The sequence below is a fragment of the Equus quagga genome, chromosome 6, assembly GCF_021613505.1.
Source record: "Equus quagga isolate Etosha38 chromosome 6, UCLA_HA_Equagga_1.0, whole genome shotgun sequence".
Taxonomy (NCBI): domain Eukaryota; kingdom Metazoa; phylum Chordata; class Mammalia; order Perissodactyla; family Equidae; genus Equus; species Equus quagga.
Genome location: NC_060272.1, coordinates 66,456,861 through 66,479,086, shown reverse-complemented (window position 1 = coordinate 66,479,086; position 22,226 = coordinate 66,456,861). Strand labels below are relative to the sequence as shown.

At 41.9% G+C, this 22,226-nt stretch overlaps 1 protein-coding gene across 6 annotated transcripts in view; it reads right to left on the bottom strand.

Moving 5' to 3' along the window:
• SMAD9 (SMAD family member 9) overlaps positions 1 to 22,226 on the bottom strand; it is a 76,130-nt gene that overhangs the window by 5,642 nt on the left and 48,262 nt on the right. For 5 of the 6 annotated variants that reach the window (XM_046665073.1, XM_046665072.1, XM_046665070.1 and 2 more), the window contains 4 exons: positions 19,857 to 20,491; positions 13,974 to 14,231; positions 8,571 to 8,792; positions 1,516 to 1,772 (listed from right to left, as the gene is read on the bottom strand). In XM_046665073.1, coding sequence (XP_046521029.1) covers positions 1,516 to 1,772; positions 8,571 to 8,792; positions 13,974 to 14,231; positions 19,857 to 20,268 — 1,149 coding nt within the window. In that variant the 5' untranslated portion in view covers positions 20,269 to 20,491. The remainder of the gene's footprint in view (positions 1 to 1,515; positions 1,773 to 8,570; positions 8,793 to 13,973; positions 14,232 to 19,856; positions 20,492 to 22,226) is intronic. The other variant, XM_046665075.1, reaches the window with a different exon arrangement.

Sequence of the window (22,226 nt, the reverse complement as noted above, 5' to 3'; positions counted from 1 at the left end):
GTAAGTTCAGTTAACATCCATCACCTCACTGGGTTACAGTTTTTTTTCTTGTGATGAGAACTTCTAAATCTCTTTTAAACTGATCATCTATAGTTATATCTGCTAAGGATTTATTTTCTTTAAAAGTTCCTGTACTATTAGTAACAGTTTGTTTTCTGTGAATTGTGTAGCTTTATGAATTTAAATGTTGCATATCTGAGAACTACATCTAGTTGATCCTGGGAAAATCAGATTTCTTTGTAAGCTTATGTTACAGTGAAATAATTACCTCTGGGGTATTGGCATTTCATCCTAATTTTAAAAACAGAGACCTGGAAAGAATAACCATATGATTCAAATGATTGTTCACTAATGGCAATTTAATGCCCTCTGCTGGCTCTAAAGCATCAGAACGTTTGAAAAGATTTCTAAGCATTTGTTAATTGCTTTACAATGTAAAAATGCTTTTAAAACTTAACAGTAAATTTGAATAAAACTGCTTTGCCATCATGAAATAGAAATGGTTTCAAGAAGCCATTTTTTAAATTGGAAACTATAGTCTTGATTCTTATTTTTAAAATAATCACTAGAATTACAAATACAGTAAAGTATAATTTGAGTATAGAACACAGGCCAATTATTTTTTATGATAACTTTAAAGGATTAACAAAATTCACTTTGAAAAAAACCTAGTACAAGCCATACTGATTCCTTGGATGGATATGTGACAATGCAGAAACGGTGTCATGTGTACCCAAATAGTTTGATAAAGAAGCTCAGATTCTGAAATATTAGAATTATTTGTAAGTGCTTTGCAAGAGCTGAAACAGCAGATGGTGAAAGAGAGGGCTTTAGCTTTAATGTGAAAATCCAGTTATTTTTCCTTCCCACTAAATAACTTGTTGGTTCTCCAACCTTCACATCAACCTTAATAAGATCTAATTTGAGAAATTCATCAAATATTCATAAATGGAATATCTACTGCTATCTCAGAATTAATCATACTCAGCTTAATGTTTCTATCCCAATTTGTTCATGCCTTTATACAGCACTTAATTTACACTATCTTGAATTAGAGCCAGTACTGTCTATTTTGTAGCTTATTTATAAATATTATCTCCTCTGTTTGCCTGTATGCTTTCTAAGAGTACGGAGAACGTCTTATTTAATTCAGGTACATTCATCATCATTTACTGAGTGACAATAGTACCCAGCAATTTGAGGGATGGAAAAATCTCTGTAGCATTAAGTTCTATAAAATTATTGTCACTTTATCTTTTGCCTTTAAAAAAATCAGATAACTACCTTACCTTGTTTTTCCTCCAAAAGTAATATGCTTAAGAATCTTCTTATAATTGCTTAAAAAGAGAGGTCATACTCATAGAGGAGCTCTTCCTAAAAACAATTAAATACAGTTCCAAAAAAAGGCTGTCTACTCGAACTGGCTGTATAACTACCATATCAACCAAAGAGCGCTTTTGGTTTTGTTTTGTTTTTCACTTTCCATCTTGTAATCTGGCAGCAAGCACTCCTTACCTTAACAAAACTCATCCGGATAGTGCACATCTTGGTGAGCTCATAGACGACTTCAAAGCCATGGTGGACTGACTGAGCCAGCAACTGGGCAAAGAGCTGGTTGTTGAAGATCTTGAGGCTGCAGCCACTGGGGATCTTGCAGACAGTGGCTGGGTGGAAGCCGTGCTGATAGTTGCAGTTCCGGCTCTGTACAAAGATGCTGCTGTCACTCACGCACTCGGCGTAGACCTCTCCCCCGACGTAGTACAAATGCACGCCTACGGGCAAAAACACAGCCTTCAAACACCAGCACCGTATTTACTTCAGGTGAAACACCGCTCCCTTCTCACTGACCTCTGTCACCTCTAGAGATGGGACTGTCTCCTGTGAGGTTCATTCTGATATCACCGATTACAGATTAGTAAAATGTGTGACCAAAGTACCCACTGGCTTTAATGATAATCTGTGTTTTTTCCATAAACCCATTCAAAAGCAGACGGCAACCCATGTTTACAATCATTGCCGAGACCAAATAAGCAGGCTCTCACATACCACCCCCATCACTCTCGATCTCACGCTGATGCATTCTAAAAGGCAGAGCCCATAACAGCAGATGCAAAATAAATACACAATGCAGAACATCACAGAGTCCTTTGGGTCCATAGATAAATAAAAAAAAAAAAAATTGGGCACAAAGAATATCACGGAAAATCTTACTTAAGTGCATCTACTACACCCATTTCAGAGGGAACAAGAAATGAAGTTTAAATTTTATTTTACCAACAATTAGAAATCCATTTCTCTTAATAAATCCTTAAAGAGACCTATTTCATTTTAAAGCTTATCACTTGCTATTACAGATCACAGAAATAATGCCTATTTTTTACTTATGAACAACGAAATTCTTGCCACAGTTTAGGATATAAAGACTCCCAGTCACAATGTGGCTCATGTTCTCTTAGCTCACGTTCTTGCAGTCAAAAGGCAGAAAACATCCTGAGCACGCTGCTGCTCACACTAATTTTTATTTCAAATTAAATTTTACTTGATTCTTTCCTTCTAAACGTCTGGGTTTTAGATTAAGCATAAATTTATAGCAAGGGACTGGGGTTAGATAAAATAAACAAGTTCTAGTCTAGCAAATATTAAACACCAGACCAATTTTTCTCCAACCTTTTAGCAGAAACAAAATTCGCCAGCACTAGATGTCAATAGGGTTGAAACAGTCACCATGCAGTGACATGGTGTTTGTAGAAATGAGCCTGATATACTTACAGTGATATATTTCGGATCTCCTCAAAATGAAAATACAAAACTTTTAAATAATAGAACTTACAGACCTGCAGGGGTTCTCAGGCCCGGTTCGCATAACTGCGTTTAGGAGACATGACGAGAGAGCTGCTCAGCTTCTCCGTCAGGTTCTAAGGGGCACTTGAGGCCATTCGGCACTTAATGGGACTACCACCCGCCAGAATTATTGTTTCCTTTTCCAATCTCCCTTCCCTTAATACAATTTTCGAAAAGAACGTTGTTCAGTAGGACGTATTCCAACCACGTCACTCTGAGGAAACGGATCCAGAGTCACAAAGATAAAGCACAGCTCTGGATATTCAGGCCAAGGTCCCCTCTCACCACCCAGATCAGACTGGCTCCCCTCTCCTCAGCCTTCCTCTCCCTTTCTTTCTCATCTCCACTATTCACTCTCCCTGAACGGCCTCGCAGGCAGTGAGCAGTAGGCAGAAAGACAGTGCTAATCGGCTGGGACACAGTTACTTGGCTGGGCTGACTTGCTGGAGGTGAGGCAGGGGCAAATCAGAGCAGCCTTTCTCTAACGACCCCTGTGACCTTTCGGGGAGAAGGCCCGGCCCTGGGGTGGCTTTTTTTAAACGAGAGTTTAAAAAGAGAGCAGAGAGTGGGGCTGCTAAGCGTTCAGTATGTGTTTGAATTGAATGACCTTCAAATATATAATCCTCCCAGAACCCATTAAGTAGAATAGATAAGATTTTTGTTATGTGACCCTGGTCTTTATTTAGGGGATGATTTTCAATCCTGTTAAAGTCTTATCCGCAACCACAGACATGTTGGCAGAGTAAGGAAAGCAGAGAAGAGCCTGGGCAGGCGGGCAGTGGTTTAGCATCCTGAGTGAGAAGAGGGAGCAGAGCCAACAGGAAGACCACCTGGAGGCCCAAGCCGGCTCTGAACAAGAGGACAAGGATGGAGCTCAACCCCAAGCTGAAGGAGCCTCAGTTTTAGCTCGAGACAGCAGCACCTAAAGAAGAGTCAAGTAGGCAAATGATTTTATTTGCATCCATTTGATAGGCCAGAATAGTGGCTATAAACCACATGTACTAGATTCAAAATCGCCAAAGAGACCAGTGAGCAAGAAGGACAAACGCCCAAAGAAAGTGCTTCCTGAAACGACAAAGAGAACCCAGGCAATGTGGTCCTCCAGCAAGTTCAACCCACATCTTGGACTACATTTCTTCTACGGTGGCGTCTTTCTTTATCTGAGCTTTCCACTTGTGTGTGGTTGCAGCCACCTTTTATGAGATTAGGGAGTCTGGAGTCCTGTGTTGCGGTTAATTAGGACCAGAGACACTTTGGGTTTGACTTGGGTCTGCTGAGTCAGACTGTAAGTGTGCTCCCTTTGAGTCCTCTTCTGTAGTCTTGAGTGACAGAGAAATGACGGAGGAAAGATTGGGAGAAGGATGGGTGAGTTAGGCTGGTGAGAGGGTTCCAATGCTCTGGAATCTAATAGTCAGAAGAGAAAGTCAGTGTCCCAAAGTGGAAGGAATGTGCATGGGTCCCCTCTTGACTGGGAGGGAGGGAAGATACCGCCACAGAAAGCAGATCTCATTACCCCACCGCCCTGCTCAGAGACCTCTGATGCCTTACTCAACTTCTGAGCACAAGCTCAACACCTTCCCTGGAGCTTGTAATCGATCTTCTCCTGGCCACTGTTGTCCTCTCTTCTGAACAGTTATCTTAAAAGCTGGCTGATTATCAGGATCAGCTGGAGCTTTAAGAAAGTGCATATATCTGAGTATAGTAACGGCAGTTTCAGAAATTCCTTGCATAGTTGGTATACACTCAAATATATGGGAGAAAGGATGTGAAGTCAGATTTGCTTTAAAATACTCTCGCAAAAATATTGTAGAGGGATGGAGGAAAAGAATGGCACAGGGTGTGACTCATTACTGAAGGTGGACATGTTAATATGAAGATTCATTACACCACTCTCTCTACTTTTGTGTGTTCAAAACTTTCCAAAATAAAAAATGTTTTAATGGATGATCAAAAAATAATAACATAAAAGTAAAGATTTCCAGATCTACACCAGGCCTTTGGTTCAGAGGATGCACGTGGGCCCTCCACAGGACCGTGCCTGCAGTTGTGCACTGCACAGCTCCAGGTTGCCTCATAATTATTACAAGACTTCTCCAGCAGATGGCAGTAACTTCTCTTGAGAAAGGGGCTCCTAATTCACATAAAGCTGCCTCTGGCCTGGTAGCAGGGTTGGTCCCCCAAATCTGTACTTGAAGACTTTAAGTCTCTCTGGATAATATGGTGAACAAGCAAGGTTTGGGCCCATCATTTGAGTATTAGTAGGGAATTATTTCAACATCTCCAAGTTGATGATGACATCACTGCTGCAGCGTATGATAGGTATTTTCATCCCACATCGAAAGATTCAGTTCTACAAACAAGGCACTAAGAAGGGTCAAAGATAAAAAGGCAGGGGGGTCCCTCCCCTCCAGTTGAGGGGAGCAGCCGGCCTGAGACAGTCATGGGCGCAAATGCCTGGCATCCCTTGTGTGACCGTGGGTGAGCTACTGAACTCTCTAAGCTGCAGCTGTCTCATCTGCAAAATGGGCCTAAGAAAACCTTGCGTGTAGGGTACTATAAAATCAACATGGGTAAGTGCGTGCCAGGGTGCCTGACACGGATTAGGTCATCAATGGGGGTAGCTGTCAGTCATTTAAAAGAGTTCAAGTGGTTTCCCAGTTTTCAAGGAAGACTATGGATAGACTTTACATTAGAATGCAGCGTTCCAGGTTCTTCGAGGTATGGCCTCTGATACTTAACCTATTGCCCCTGGTATGCCAGAGCTAACTTGCCAAGGGCTATTTAAAGCACTTTGTTTAGCTAGTGAGGTCAAAGGAAAAGGTTCAATTCCCTTTACAGCAGTTGATTGTTGCGAGGCTGCAAATTGATGCTTTGTACCAAGCCTGGCGCCGCACAGTGTGTCCCACTGGATGCAAAGCAGGGTGAGAGCACAGGTGAGTCAGCACAAGCCATCCCCTCTGGAGAAAACACAACTCAAAGCACCTGCACTGCTCACAGGGCGGCCGCACAAACGGCTCTCAAGAGGACCAGCCATCTTAGCTAGCTTTAGTGGCAAGGAACTCAAACCAGAACTGGCCTCAAAGCTAACTGATAACTGCTGAGGGGAGAAATGGCTCATCACTGACTATAATAAAAAGAATTATTTCTTTGTAGCTACCGTCCTCCCTTGCCCCCTACAGTCTAATCTGAATATAACAGCGAGGGGATCCTTTTAAAGTGAAAACAGATCATGTAAACTCATCTTAACTCCATCTTACTATTTCACAGAGTCAAAGCTAAAACATGCTGAAGGACTCCAAGCCCCCGGCGACCTGGTCCTGTCCCCTCCTCTTGCAAGACTTCTTTACCCCTTTGCTCATTCTGTTCCACTCACACTGGCTTCCATGCTGTTCTTCACAGTATACCAAGCAGGCTTCAGGGCCTTTGCACCTACTTCTCCCTTTGCTTAGAAAGCTTTCCTCCCAGACACCCACACAGCTGATTCCCTCGTTAGCTCTCTGCTCCAATGTCACCTCTTAGGAAGGCCTTCCCAGGCTTCCCTGTTCTAAATTATAACATGGCACCACCCTACTCTCTTCCCTTCCTTTGTTTTTCTCTAGACACATATCATTTAACATATATATATCATTTCTTGTCTGTCTGTCTTTAGTAGCATATAGTCCATGAAGGCAGGATTTTTTTCCTGATGGCTTTTTTGTTTGTACTGTTTCCCGTTGCTGCATCCCTAGGAGCAGAACAGTCTGGCTAAAAGTAGGTGCTCAATAAATATTTATGAGATGAATGCACATCTCTAAAATCTAAATGTCTCTATTAATTAACTCCATGGAACAAGCTAACTTATTCACTAATCTAGGAGGGTATTTTGCTGCAAACTGAGTCAGGCTGGAGCGCCAGGAAGCCCCACTGCTGGGAACCAGACGATCCAGGGCAGCACCTGAGAAACAGTCCCCAACCTCAGAGAAGACTCACAGCTCTTGCTTTAAAAATATTCCAAGCCAACATTTTTCTTCTGCCATGTTTTGTGGCCTGGCTTTACAAAAACGTTTCACATTAAAGCAGTTCCAAAGCAGTCTTCTGAGAAAACTGTGACTTTGGCTGGGGACCACCTGAGACTGGAGTGCCTTCTATCCAGGTGAGCACTTGACGCTTTCTGGTTTTTGTACAGGCCATCAGTACTGGCTCTTGCTCCTAGGGCTTCTTAATCCTGTGGATTAGCTCTCAGTCAATAACACAGAACACCGACTCCATGTCCACATCAGCAGCACCTCGAACAACTACCTGCAGAAAGGCTCCCAGAAGGTATTCAATACTCCTTAATGTTTTAATTCTATCTTTGGATCCAGTGGCAACAGCAGAAGTCTAATACACAGACCAGTCTGCAAAGCCTGTCAGCAAACAGCTCTACAACACTGTGTTTTAATGTTCTGCCTTTAGATCTCACCTGAAGATTCTTTAAAAATCATCTGAAAGTAAAACCACACCTGAGAAATTTGTTTAAGAAGTCAGTTAAAGTGAAAGTATTATTTCCTTTGAGGAACAGCTATGTTTCCTCCTTCGGGATGAAGATTACATCACAAACCGAGTTTCCCTTTTCTGACCTCCCAGTCAGGAAAACCAGAGCAAAACTTGAACCACAATCCCAATCCCACTGCTGACCCTAAGGGATGACAGAGTTGTATTCGTCTTCTCCCCCACCCCTCACCTCCAGGTTCTGATTTTCCATTTTTCATTTATCATTTCACTGCAAAGGTTTCTTGCAAGCTACTTCAAAGCCACGACGGAGAGATACAGGATATGAACAAACATAAAGTAACTGTCACCATTAAGAGTCAACACCAAAGAATGGATTCAATCTGTTTCTAATCAATAGCTTGTAGGTTTATGACAACAGGAGACATTTAGGAGGTATGTTAGGAAGAATATTAAAATGGACCACCAAGTGAAATAATGAATCTCCCCAGGAAATGGAAAAAAAAGGCTTGTGGCTACCTTCCCGAGGTGTCTAAGTGCTGTCTGGGGACAGAAAAGATCAAATGACACTTGTGATTCCAGAGAAATCTGACATAACAGTGGACAACCAGGGATCACTCAGGCACTAGCAGTGATTCTATATAAAAGAAAATGATTTAAAGATCCTCCATGACACCTCCCACTCTGCTGGGAATTGTTACCATCGAGCACACTGATGAGAGAGCCTCCAAAAGCATTGCCAGCCAGATCCCATTGAGGCCTGGGCCCGTTCAGCTGTAAGAACACAGCCCAGACAGGAGAACCCCAATCACCTACCAAAAGCTTCCAAACATAAATAAGTAATGCTTTTTAACTACCTAGCTTCTAAGTCTCCACAGGTAACTTTACCAGATCTAAGTAATCATCCAGCTAGAATCCTCTTCTTTGGAAGTTATCCTACTTAGTATCTTTAGGCAACTCAAAAATAACTCATAATACTTCCATTCAACAATTTCATCCTGTTTTTCATACTTATCAACTTGTTTGTCTCCATAATACCCGCCCTATGCCACCCCTCGGAAGATGCCATGCCAACTTTGGAGGCAGAGCGAATAAGATCCTGAAGGCCCATGCACTTTTTCCAACAATAACCCTAGGACGGTCTCCCAGCGCACCAGCCCTGGGATCATCCGCTGCGTTATGTGGCCAATACACGGCTTGTTCCTACTTCCACGTTCAGTTCAGAAGAATATATAAAGGAATTACACATTTGTTTTTACCCTTTCCTATGTGTCTCCTGGTATTTTCTATTGTTGAGTTTCTGTTGACATTAGAAAGAAGTCCAAGACAGAATCTGTTCCTGTTATTTGAAGGGTCTGTGAATCCATCTATAAGCACGCTTCGGGAGGAAGCCTGGAATGTCTCCCCAACTCGGTTGTTTAGTTCATAGTAGGCGACCGAGCACCAGTGCTGTGGCTCCTCGTAGCAAACTGGCCGAAAGTCTGAAAGAAAATGGATCAGACAGCACATCACTACCCTCACACCTGGGCTTCCCATCTCCTGATCCACCGGAAAACTTAAATTGATGCTGTTAACTAGAATGTTGGCTGCAAGACCAAGGATGCTCTTTGCAATCTTTTCAAACCCATCACTTTAACGGAAGCCGTTTGTGATCAGCTCATCTGGGTAACGTACCTGTGGCACAAAGGCCAGGGTCCCGTGACTCTCCCACGGTTAGAGCATTTGTAAACATATTCATTAGTACTGAGGGGGCCAGGCAAACAACGATATGAACAGATCCATGCAAACTTCATCACCCCAAAGGAAACACAGCTAGAAGGAAGTTGGCAGGTCACCTCATCTTTACATATGAAAGAAAGCAGACGACTGTTACTGTGCCAAACTGAATCCCTGTGGCCAAGAGCATCCTTTTCTAACAAACTAAAGATGAAAAATAACAGTTTAGATATGATAAAAACCAAACTGTAAACACCAGATAGGACTTTAAGAAAGGAAAAAAACTTCCATATAGACTCACATTCTCCTTTGTGTACATATGGAACACATAATTATTTATAGCATAAAAATATTTCAAGAGCGGTATACTTCAATAAGAAATCCATGAATGGTATACTATTACCTCAAATTTTTCCAAGTTAAGTAAGTTGTCAGTAACCAACCAAAGCTCAGAGTCCTGTCTTTCTTTGCCACTCACATTCTCTCTCTGCCTTTCTAGTCATTATATTATCTTTCTTTTCTTGGAACATCCTCATAATTCTTTTATCTAGAGTGTGTTCTTATATGCACTACAATATAAACTTATGAAACAGATAAATTAGGGGGTGATTATTTGACTTACAAGAAGACCTTCAAATATACAAGAATTCACTCTTGGATACTTTAAATAGTTAACTCCTTTAGACTCTCCCTGCTCAGCGTGGTTCCTAGAACCTGCATCACCTGGGAGCGTGATAGGAATGACTGAGCCTCGGAGCCCACCTCACATCTAGGGAATCAAATCTGCACTTATAAGGACGGCCAGGTGGCTTGTATGAACACTAAAATTGAGCAACATCTATCTGGCCTATTATAAGACACAAATAAAATTTTGTAAAACCTTACTTACATATATTTCTAGACGCATCCCTCTAAGATAAATGAAAGATACCACTACAACCTGTAGTAGAGACACAGTGGGATAAAATCACTAACTTCTTAAATACCCAATTCCATACGACACATCAAGAACTACCAACTTCTAAACGTTAGGTTAAAATAAGAAACGAATTTATTCCAGTAACCGGGGTGATAAGTAAAACAGTCACCCCACAGTACTGAGGAATGTCAAAGTTAAAACGCAAAGCCACGCCATCTGCCCCTTAACACACGCGGGAAATGGCAGGCCAGCACATTTTGTTTTGTTTTGGTCTTTGATTTGCTTTGTTTGGGGGTAATAGGAAATACTCTCGGAAAATAGCTACCTTTAGCTGTTCATCTGCAAATTTACCTCCATTAGGCATTGACAGCACTAAATGACTATCAACTGTGGCATCTACAGGTTGGCCATTCTGGGTCCCTGGGGCTTCTGTGGCATGATAAGGCGGGGGTGGTGTGTCAAAGAAAAGAAAGCAGTAAAACAGGAATGTCAACCTGGCAAGCTACACAAAGACAGCTTGATACAACGTTTTTTGCCATTAAACTCCTGGGCTTGGTGGACAGTGCTATTGCTAAAGAGAGACCAGTAATGTAATAAGGCTATTCTGTATTGACACTGGGCGTGTCCTACAGGAGAAATCAGGTGGCCTGAGCTCCTCACTAAAGGGCTGATTAGTTTTCTCTCTGACTTTCGAGTTATCATTGAGTTCAAATGACTTCAGGATAAGAGTTTCAAATCTAAGGGCTATTCTCTTAGCTTTTCTCAATAGCAGAATAGTCTGTTATCTGGCTTTGAAAACAGAGAAAGCTAACTCTTCTTTGAAGTGAGCTTAATTTTCAGTTCCTCTGTTGCCATGGATTGTACAATGGCCACATGGATGCTCTGTCTCTGAGACAGTTCAAAATATGCCCCCAAACACAAAACAGCTGAAACCTGACTGTAACCTTGTGTTCAAGGCATGCTGAGAAGGGCTCTTCTCCCCAGATATCTGTTCTGTGATTGGACAGTGATGAGGGAAATGGTAGGCATTGAGTAGATAACTTCTCATTAGAAATTAATTCATAACAATCCAAACTCCCAAGGCAGAGGGAAAACTCTTCAGTGAGGACCTCAGAACAACTGATTCCTTCTGTATACATTCCTAGTCTCTGTTCAGAATGGTCCTGTGACATCAGCGGTGGAGTTCAATGGCATAGAAGGTGGGGTGAGTCTGCCTTTGCTGAACTGAACTGTCCATTCAAGTAGATCTCACACACAGGGGCACACAAAAATCGCCAGTGGAACCTGTTACAAATGCAGATTTCTGGCTTCACCTGGAGAAATTCTGATATAGCTTAGCGGTTGGATGTAGCCAGGTATATTTTAACAGGCACTGCTGGCGGTTCTAACGCAGGTGGTCCGTGGACCACTCTGCAAAACCATGCATAAGGATTTCCTTGTGAGAAAATGAACTATGACCCTGGTGAAGAAGTTATAAAGTGAGGTGATCCTTTTGCAGGTCCTTGAGTAAATTTAAATATAAAATTTAAGGGCTAAACGTAGACTCACCATATGACCTAGCAGTTCCACTCCTGGGTACACACCCAAAGGAACTAAAAGCAGGGTCTTGAACAGATACTTGCATGCCAATGCTCATAGCAGCATTATTCACAATAGCCAAAAGGTGGAAACAACCCAAATATCCATCAACCAATGAATGGAGTTTTTAAAATTTGACATATCCATACAATGGAATATTGTTCAGTCACAGAAAGGAAGTAACTGATACATACTACAACCAGGATGAAGTATGAAAACACTATGCTAAGCGAAATAAGCCAGAAACAAAAGGACAAAACATTATAGGATTCCATTTATATGAGGTGCCTGGAATAGGCAAATTCATGGAGACAGGAAGTAGATTAGAGGTTACCAGGGGCTGGAGGAAAAGGGGATTGGGAAGCTATTGCTTAATAGGTAAGTTTCTCTTTGGGGTGATGAAAACGTTTTGGAAATGGATAATGGTGATGGTTGTACAACATTGTCAATGTATTTAATGCCACTGGATTGCACACTTAAAAATGGTTAAAATGGCAAATTTTATGTGATATATGAAAAACCACTGAACTGCATACTTTAAATGGGTGAACTGTATAGCACGTGAATTATATCTCAATAAAGCTGTTAACAAAATTTAAGGAGCTGAACCAGTTAATCTCAAAGTTCCTTTTAGTCTTATTTATCTATGGATATGATATTCAGGTCAGCATTTTGCCATTAAACATTCAGAAAAAAATTATTTTCTTTCAAACTAAAAGGCTATTCCCTCTGTGAGAAACTAACCAGCTTCTGCATAGATGTTGGGGTCTCTCCTTCCCAGGTGGGAAGAGGAAAGAAAATCAACCTGTTAGTTTAATCAGGGCAGGAATGCAAAGTCAGTACAGGAAATCTTTATAGCACAGATATGTTTTATGTAAACACACATTTTGTGACGTAATTATCCTCCTGTTCTTTAGCCATGGTTCTGTCCTCAAATGACTTCTCCTTGTGTTGTGTGCCTTTCTCAGGGAATCCAGCCACTTGCAAGACTTCAGCCACCTCCTCCACTCTGTGTGAACGACTCCCGGCCTTCCTTCCTAACCTCAGCCTTCCCGCCACATCAAGTCCTACTGATTCTACCTCTTCAACTTCACTGCCTTCTTTCCATCCCCACGTCCTTTCTCTACTCCAAGTCCTTAGAATTACTTGCCTGGACTGCTACAGCCCGCCCCACACTCTGTTACTTATTACACAATTGTTCTCAATGGTCACTGCATCCTGAAGGTCAGAGACCATTGTCTAATCAATCATCGCTGTACCTCTAGTACAGTGCCTGGCACTTAGCAGGTGCTCACTCATGACTTACTGGCTCAATATAATCTCTATCTACAACCCTGCGCTCCAGTCCCAGTTCCAAACGCCTACGTGGTAATTCATTTACTCGGTAATCAACTAATAAGCAACTACTGCCTTTCAGGCTCTGTACTAGACATACACAAGGGAAGACAACTGCCAGCTGAATGTGGGAAGTAGACACCAAAGGAATCACAGAATATAGTGTGATAAATGTAATGGTAGATGTATATGTAAAACAGGAGATGGGCTGCTGAGGGGGAAAGGGAAGAACTGAATAACTCGGAAGGGAGGAGGCAACTCCTTTATTTTCCCACATTTTATAAGTTCTTTGAGGACAGGGACAATTTTTATTAATCTTTTAATTCTCTTTTGAGCACTCTAAGGCAATGCTTGCATATAGTAAGAGTTCAGTAACTATCTGTTAAATAACTGAACATATGAGGAAATGAATGAGGCAGATCACAACATCTGGCACCAAATGCATGCCTCTGGGAACTTGTCAGCCCAGGCCATCATTCAGCCCACATTCCGCCTTTCACATGGGGGCATGCACATTCCCTCTCTCTTCCGTATGCTTTTTCAGTTCAGCAAACACTTACTGACTAGCTCTGTCTTCAAGACACTGTGCTGGCTTCCCATAGCAAGAAGGGAGAATGCCCCTGGCTAGAGCTGGGGCCTCACTCTCTGCCCCCTGAAGCTGCACAGACATCTTTTGCAGGCAGGGACTCCCTTTAATTGTGGAAAGAGGCAGTCAGAGAAAGGCCAAGCGCTGAGCCCTCACACTGCCTGCCCTCAGGCCAAGTCTTCCTGCTTGCGTTAGAGAAGGATTTTATAATCTTCTTTCTACTGCCTTTTAAAGAAAATCCCTGGAAATTCCCAGGGATGCTGCTCTAATCCATTCAGTTTCTGAGCTTCCAGAGGATTAGGACCAGAAACCAGAGCAAAGACATGTTGTTGCTCCAGGGTAACTGCTCCAAATGGGAATAGCCCGGATCATCTTTGAGGGTGGGCAGGGCCCAACGGCCCACAGGAGATCCCTGTGCGAACTGTCAAGCTCTAGATAAATGTTAGTTACAGTGATTGGAATGATGATGGTCCCACCATAAATAATTGCCTTAGGTCATATTTCATATCCCCGGCAGCTTTTACTGACCTGAGTGTTGATAGGGACTCTCCGGCTCGGAAGGGCTTCCCGGGGAGTGAGGGTAGCTGGCTGTGCACGGGGACTGAGAGAACACGTGCCCAGGTGAGGGAGGGAATGCAGAGCACGGAGGCTGCTGGAAAGAGTCGGGATAGGTGGCGTTGTGCGGCATGAGCGGCTCACTGTGGAGGGAGGCACTGCGGAACTTGGCCAGCAGGCTGAGCTGGGGGTTATATTCGCTGTGTCTTGGCACAAGTACAGGAGGCAGCACTAGGATAAGAAAGGAACCAGTGGATTAGAACTGAATATTGGCTTGTTGGCACAAAATAGAGTGAACACTTGCTTGTTTGTTGTTTTTTTTTTGGTGAGGAAGACTGGCAACAGATGTTAGCTCAGGAACAATCTTTCTCTCTCTCTCTTTTTTTTTCCGCTTGAGGAAGACTGTCCCTGAGCTAACATCTGTGCCAATCTTCCTCTATTTTGTATATGGGATGCTGCCACAATATGGGTTGATGAGTGGTGTGTAGGTCTGTGTCCAGGACTGAAGCCGCAAATCCTGGGCCACCAAAGCAGAGTGCGTGAACTTAACCTCTACACCACCAGGCCGACCCCAACACTTGCTGTTTTCAGTCCACATTTTTTTATGATAAAACTCAGTTTTTCCTTTGGGAACTATCCCTCCACCATTCTTTGTGCTCATTGTGAAATGTCAATTGAGGTCCCATCTCTTACCAAAAGTGAGCTGGTGAAGCAAGCTAAACCAATGGCTTCTCTCCTTGCAGCCTGTACATCACGCAGACTCTCCCAACAGGAAGTTTAGAGGAGAATCATTCTGATGTCAGCACTCTAAAGAGACAGCCTGTTCATTCCTGCCACGGAAATGACCAGAGGCTGCCCTATTACCCGGCCTTCTAAACACCTAATTGTTCACATCTTCCTTCGATTCTGCCAATAAAGGGTTTTGGTGTTTTTTAAGGTGATATCAGTTTCTCTTGCTTGCATTGAAACTCTGAGTGGTGCCCAGAATATTCTTCCTTCAGTGCCCATGCTGAATCATTTAGATGACCAGCCTAAATTTAAGGCTCAGTAGTGCTCCTAAAGTAAAAACATTCTACTTGTCTTTACCAGAAAGATTTGAAGGTAACAAAAGTTATTAAGCAAAAGATAAACAGTGAGTAATAAAAGTGACCAAGTAAAAGATAAACAGCAATAAGAGAACTTATAAATAAAGCCTGTTCATTTTAGTATGTTCCTTCTGGGTTCCATATTTTAAAAAGAACACGAGTGTTCTTGACCCTGTTTCTATACAACACCTCAGGAATGGATGCAGTTCTCAAGGGCAAGCTCTGTCCAGGCATTCCTAGCTCCTGTTTACTTGTAAAGTGTCACAATTGCTGGCAGAAAGAAGGGACTCCATAAATGTTGAGGTGCAACCTGTGACCAAGGATAGATCCAGACAGAGAAGCAGAGAAAGGAAGGAAATAACAGAAGGAAATTTTCCAGAGCTACAGATGGATCCATGTCATCAGACTGAAAAGACTACAGGGTGTACAGCCCAATTAATGAAAAAAGATCCCAACCTAGTCAAACCGTCTTGAATTTCAAACATCTAAGGACAAACGGAATAGTATTCTAAAAGCTCCCAGGGGATCATCTCAAAGTCACCTAGAAAAAAATGAGAATCCAACTCATATCTAACTCCTCATCACCAACGCTGGACACTAGAAGGCAATGCACCAATGCTCTTCTAAGGGAAAATAATTCTTAGTCCCAAATCCCACAATGAAAACCAACAGAACATCCCAAAATAATATAAACTATAAACCAAAACACAGATATCAGTGATTGAGAAAAGAAAGAAAGGAAGAGGCTATTATAAATTAGCTAATTCTCATCTTTTATGAAGTTATCCAATGGTGATAAATTTGGAAACAGATATTTAAGCATATTATCTAGAGTTACCTCCATAATTTTTAGTAATAATGGAGGAAACTAGCAAAAGAAATTAGCAAGAATGATTAAAAGAGGTTGTACCCAGAGATGGATGTGGTAGCACTTGTGGTTTTTTTGTTTTTTTTTTAAGTCTATCTCATAGAGTTCTTTTTATTTTGGCTGGGAAAGACTTTCCCTGAGCTAACATCTGTTGCCAATCTTCCTCTTTTTATGTGAGCTGCCACCATAGCATGGCTATGACAGATGAGTGGTGTGGTTCTGTGCCTGGGAACCGAACCCAGACTGCCCCAAAGTCGAGGACGTCTAACTTTAACCACTAGGCCATGAGGGCTGGCCTGGTAGCTCTTATTTTTAGTCACACTGTTGATTTGTTGCCACACTAAAATACTGATAAAACTTCCATAAAAAGTAAACGTTTTGAGATAAACAGATAATGATAGCAATACAATAACAAACACATCAGTCACAAAGTCTACCATTTATCTACCATAACACATTTATCTCTTTCTTAACGAGCAATCATTTTCTGTTCTACAGGCGAAAAAATAAACTCAAAAAGGTAAACGAAAAGTTTTAAACTAAACCACTAGAGGTGAGGGTGGCAGGGAAACAAATGACTTCCTCCCCTTTAAAAGCCAGGATTTGTATACACTGCCTTAGCACATTACAGAGCACTCAACATCACCATGCAAAAACGACCTGGATGGTAAGCCCTTACCTTTCCTCTTATGTACCCCTTCCTGAATGTGCAAGCAGAAAAGATGGCTTGCCTCATGAATAGTCTGAAAGTGAAGGACCAACACAGCAAAGAACATATGGCCTCTTTTTCAATGATGCTTCCTCATCTCAATGTTAACACTGTTCAAATAAACACTCATTTTTCTCTTTTAGATGAAGAAGAATTTGAATAATCTCTGTGACTTCAGCTTTAATGTAATTATCTCTATGGTATATTCCTAATATTGTTACACATAAGGCCTTGCGCTCTTCTGAATGCACAGACTTCTATTTCTTCAGGCCTGGAAACCTTAGGCACCAAAAGAAAAGAAAGGGTCTGCTTTTCTTTATTGAGACAAATATCTTGATAAAATATTTTTACCATCTGTGTAAAACCAAAGGCAGCGACTATTTGTAAAGAAAACCAATGGTATCATCCTGCTGTTATTCGGCCCGACTGGCTCAGTTACCCTAGATCTGCACTGTTCATATTTTTAAATACTTCCACTCTAAACATAGCTGTCCGAGTCCATTTGGGCTGCTATGACGGACATACCATAGACTGGGTAGCTGATAAACAACAGACATTTATTCTCACAGAGCTGGAGGCTGGGCAGTCTGAGACCACGGGGCAGCACGGCTGGGTCCGGGTGAAAGTCCTCTTCCAGGTGCAGACAGCTGTCTTGCCACTATGTCCTCACAAGGTGGAAAGGGCCCAGGGATCTCTCTGGGGTCCCCTTTTATAAGGGCACTAATCCCATTCATGAGGGTCTGCCCTCACGGCCTAATCACCTCCCAAGGGCCCCACCTCCTAATACCATCACCTTGGGCAGTAGGTTTTCACATATGAATTTTGGGGGGACACAAACATTCAATCTATAGCAATAGCTATTCCTAATTATGAAATTCTGTTTCACATTGCAACTGCTCCATGCACATACTATCGGGTAACCTCAAAGACCCTGGTTTCAATGTTATGCTGCCTTTTAAATACTACACTATCTTACCATCTAAGTGTTACACAGGGGAAAATAGGGGAAGGAATTACTGAGTATATGGGGGTGCAAACCAGAGCTGAAAAAAGCTTTTGTATCTTTTTCAACAGTCATTCTTTGATGGAGTATGGGTATTTTATGTAAAGGAGAAATTACACTCATGAAATAACCTCTAGTCACATAGAGTACAATCATTATGTGACAGGAACACATTTTTGTACAGCTTCTACCAGACCTGACCCTTCCAAAGTGTGGTCTGAGGACAGATGACACTTTACCAGCTGCTGGGTACCAGCCCATGAAGATAAAAACATGGAAACTGACAGTGTTTGGAAACTTTAATAGAAATTTGACAAAGTAATTTTATGTCTATTGAAATGAATAATAAAGAAAATTGGGCTTGTATTTTGCAAGTCTTTTTAAAATTTCAGTTGCCTAGTAATTTGTTTTTACTGGTTTTTGAACAATCGGAGATTTAAAAAACAAAAACTGGTCTTTCACTACAGATAGTTTGAGAAGCACTGAAATAGGTTACTTAAGAGGTTATGTGAGTGAAAAGAAAATCAGAATGCAGCTTCAATGTTCCTAATGTTCCATGGGCAGTCAAAAAATGGGAGATTTCAAAGGCAAAACGTAAACTTTATGATAATTAGCGACCCAGCGAACTTGCTTAATATTAACATCTTCATTGTTCTCAAAATATTTACTTTAAACAGGGCCATAAATCTCCTTTTTCTATGAAAAAAATCAAAGTTAGGAATAAGAAAACCTGTATAGCTTAAATATTACCTTAAAATTTTTACCTTTCATTTTGGACACTCAAACCTAAAATATGATGATATGAAATCTATGTGCCATACATAAAAACATTCACACTGTCCTTCATAAAAGAACCTTAAATAATATGAAAAACCAAACTATCAATGATCCTTTAAAATTAGGTTTCTGTTAGAGTGTTTAATAGAACTCAAATCTTTGAAACAAAAAAAGGAATCAAGTCCTTTCTGTCATAAACTCAGACATTAATGACTTTTTTTTAAAGTATGCAAAGAGAGCCCAGAGAGAAGAGGGAAAGAAGGGAAGAAAGCAAAGACCCATTTGACTGAGGGAAAATGCATCAGATTCGCCAGGACTGTGGGACTTTCTCATCGCAGTCTCATGCAGGGACTCCATCCCGGGAGGAAGTGACTTCGAGAGGCATCCACATCCAGGCAGGTGACTTCCTTGGTAACGGTTTTACAACATGATGGCAAGATTTGGGAACCTGAAAGGTTGTCTAGCTAAGACTGCTACAGGCTGGGCAGGAATCACTCACGGGTCCTGCTGGAAGGTTAACCGAACTCTGGAGACGGGAGGCGGGCTGCACTCCCACCACAGCCCGCCTAACAAGACGGAGCCGGTTCCTAAGGGACACGGGCCATTGGTCTCCTGGAAAGAGGCAGATGGCCATTCAGGGATAAGAAGCTCTCATAAAACTGCATCCCTACAGCCACAGGAAAACACAACCCAAAGAGAAATGCAGTCAACCTGTCACAGCCAGTGCAAAGGAACAAGGACATCCACTAGACTTCTTCAAAAGGGGGTAAAATATATGTATAAACACATACACATAAGGGTGTGTGAGAGCTTTAGAACAACGCTTTCTCATATTTAAAGCCATATTTAAGAACAACTGCCAATCTCTCCCAACCCCCATTGTTTTCAGTCCTAGAAGGATTTCTGGCAACTCTTTCATTGGCTCTTTTCAGACACAAATACGAGATACCTCCACTTCCCTGAGCTTGGGGAACACGGCAGCTAAGAAACCTTCTTTAGTTTAGTGCAGTTCAGCTAAGCTGAGGAAGAGTGGCCAGGCAGGGGGATGTTCATTTTTACAGTTAATCATATCAAGGCCATATTAAAACCTTCAGAGGCCCCAAGAACTGGAAAAACCTTATGATGATGACTCCAAAATACATCAACATAAAACAGCATTTTTCAAAATCACACAGAGCTTACATGTACACTGAAATGAGAATTCTGCCTTCCAGATTTTTCTGACTACAAAATTTTGCATTAGTTCCTCAAAACTGAGCCTCCCTCTCTTCTCTTCTTCTCTCTCTCACTCTCTTTTTTGCTAAGGGGTGGGGGGGGGCGGTCCTCGTCTTGCTGGTGCCCCATCACTCTCCATCAACTGGGACGTACCTCCTTAACTTCTAAAATAAACCATGACATCATGAAGGAAGCTCACCTGGAGTCTCCACCCGCCGGTAGTGATAGGGATTAATGCACACCTCTTTCTGCTTGGAGCCAAACGGGAACTCACAGCACTCCAGCGGCTTCAGCTCGTGGTGAGACTGGAGGTCGGGCCAGCGCCACACTCGACAATAAATAACATGCGGCAACCCCTTGCGGTGGGACACCTGCAGCCGGCCATCCAGGGACCGGGGAATCGTAACACATTTGCTGGGCTGCCCCGGACAGCTGAGGGCCCTTTCCAGCTCGTCCATGGCTCCTTTCTTCTTCTTTAATTTCTTCACTAAGGAGTCTACCGCCTTCTCCGCCCACTTTTCCTCTTCATCTCCTTGCTTCCAGCCTAGCAGTCTCTTCACTGCCGGGCTGGTGAAGGAGAAGAGGGAGCTGATGGGGGTGCTGGAGTGCATAAGAGGTGAACCGCCGGCGTCCAGTGCAAACAGGAACTGGACAGACAGCCCTTCACTGCCTGTGGGGCCTGAGGGAAGGAAGCAGCAAGTAACTCTCCAGGGATGTCATAGGTATGAACTCTTCAGGGGTGTCATAGGTCTTCCTCTTCTTCTGGAAGTAACTGACCAATTCAGGTTGGGACGTGTGTTGACTTTCTCCTAAGCCCTGCAATGGGCTGGCCAACTGTGAAAAACAAGACAAGACTTCACTCAGTTTAATCAGGATAATTTTCAGAAAAGGTTCAAGTTGGATATGAGAGAGAAAATATTCTTCAAATATTTTAGACTGGAAAACCCCTAGTCATCTTTGATTCCTCCCACTCCCTTATTCCCCATATCCAAGTCTTAGTATTTCTGCCTTCAAAATCTCAGGTTTTGAATGTGTCTCTCCATTTCCACCAATGCCTAAGGCCAAGGCCACCTCATGACTCCCCTACATTACTGCAGCCACCTCTGAAGCGGCCCCTTTCTTCCAGTTGGAATCTTTTCACTCCCACATACGAATTCTAACAAGTCATTTTCCTGTTTAAGAAATTACAGTGGCTCCTTGGTTTCCCAAGTATAAACTTCTCTGCCTGGGTTTTTAGGGCCTCTATAATCTTTCCTCAACATGCTCATGCTTCCTCCTTTCTCATGTATTGTTTGTACAAGTAATCTACCTTTATTGTAGAAAACATGGTAATATAATATAATACAACAACATAAATGACAAAGAAAGAAATTAGCATCACTAATACTGTCACCACTCACATGTTCTTCCACAATACTTTATAGGACAGGGGCTCTTAAAGTGTGACCCAAGGACCCTCTGAGTCTCAGAGTCCCTAACGGGGAGCTGCAAGGTCCTTTCTTTTCCAACTACATATCTGTGTACACTAGATTTTCTTCATGTACTTCAACCCAAACAACATATCATGACAGACTGTATGCAGAAGAGGATATGAGAATCCAAGTGATCTATTTAAAGAGGCATTAAAGAGATTTGCAAAGATATAAAACAATAACACTCTTTTCACTAATTTTTTGGGAAAATACAGTTTTTTAAATAAGAATGTTTATGCTAATATATAATGGGTTTATTACTGTCTTCTAATGAATCCACAAATACTTTTAAGTTTCCCAGTTTTGATTCCTAAAATGGTAAAAATTGATAGATGTAAGCCACATAAGAAAGGGTTCTTTGGAGTTCTCAATAATTCTTAAAAGTAGAAATGGGTGATGAGACCAAAAAGCTTGAGAACTGCTTTTCTAGAAGTCACACGTGGTCGCACACATAAACGCGTACACGAAAAAAGTACTGCTGTCACCTTTGTTATTCTGCCGGAAAATCAGTTGAATTCTTCCTTGCCCTCTCATCCAAAGGAGACGTTCTTTCCCAGTTATTCAACAGTCCCATTTAAGTTTCCTGAGGTAGCACTGCATTTCCTCTTCTCTGAAGCACTGGCTTAAACAAAACCCTCTCCTTGTTCCAGATTTTAGAAACCAGCTACCTTATTAATGTTTAAAGTGGCTGTTGGTAACATTTTGGAGCAAGCTGACTCATTTACTATCTTGGAATCCATCTCGCTTATAATCTCCAACAACTGCTTGTTTCATATGCATTCAATGTAATTTTCTCTTTTGCTTCCCTGGCAGGAAAGCTTCATTTTTCTGAGCCCAATTATATAAACTTCTTTGAACGAAAGTGCCATATAAACCCCTGCTATTGTGATAATTATCAGGCACCTCACGTGAGGAGGAGGACAGCCCGGTTACACAAAAATTGACGACATTTAATAAATATAAAGCAACACATATCACTTTATTCCTCATATAGACTTTACTTAGCATTGTATAGGGGTAAACTCTGAAGAAAAGGAGAGCTGAGAGCTTGATAGCTGTTCTTTTTCACTTGGCAGTTTGACTTACACTCAGTTTTA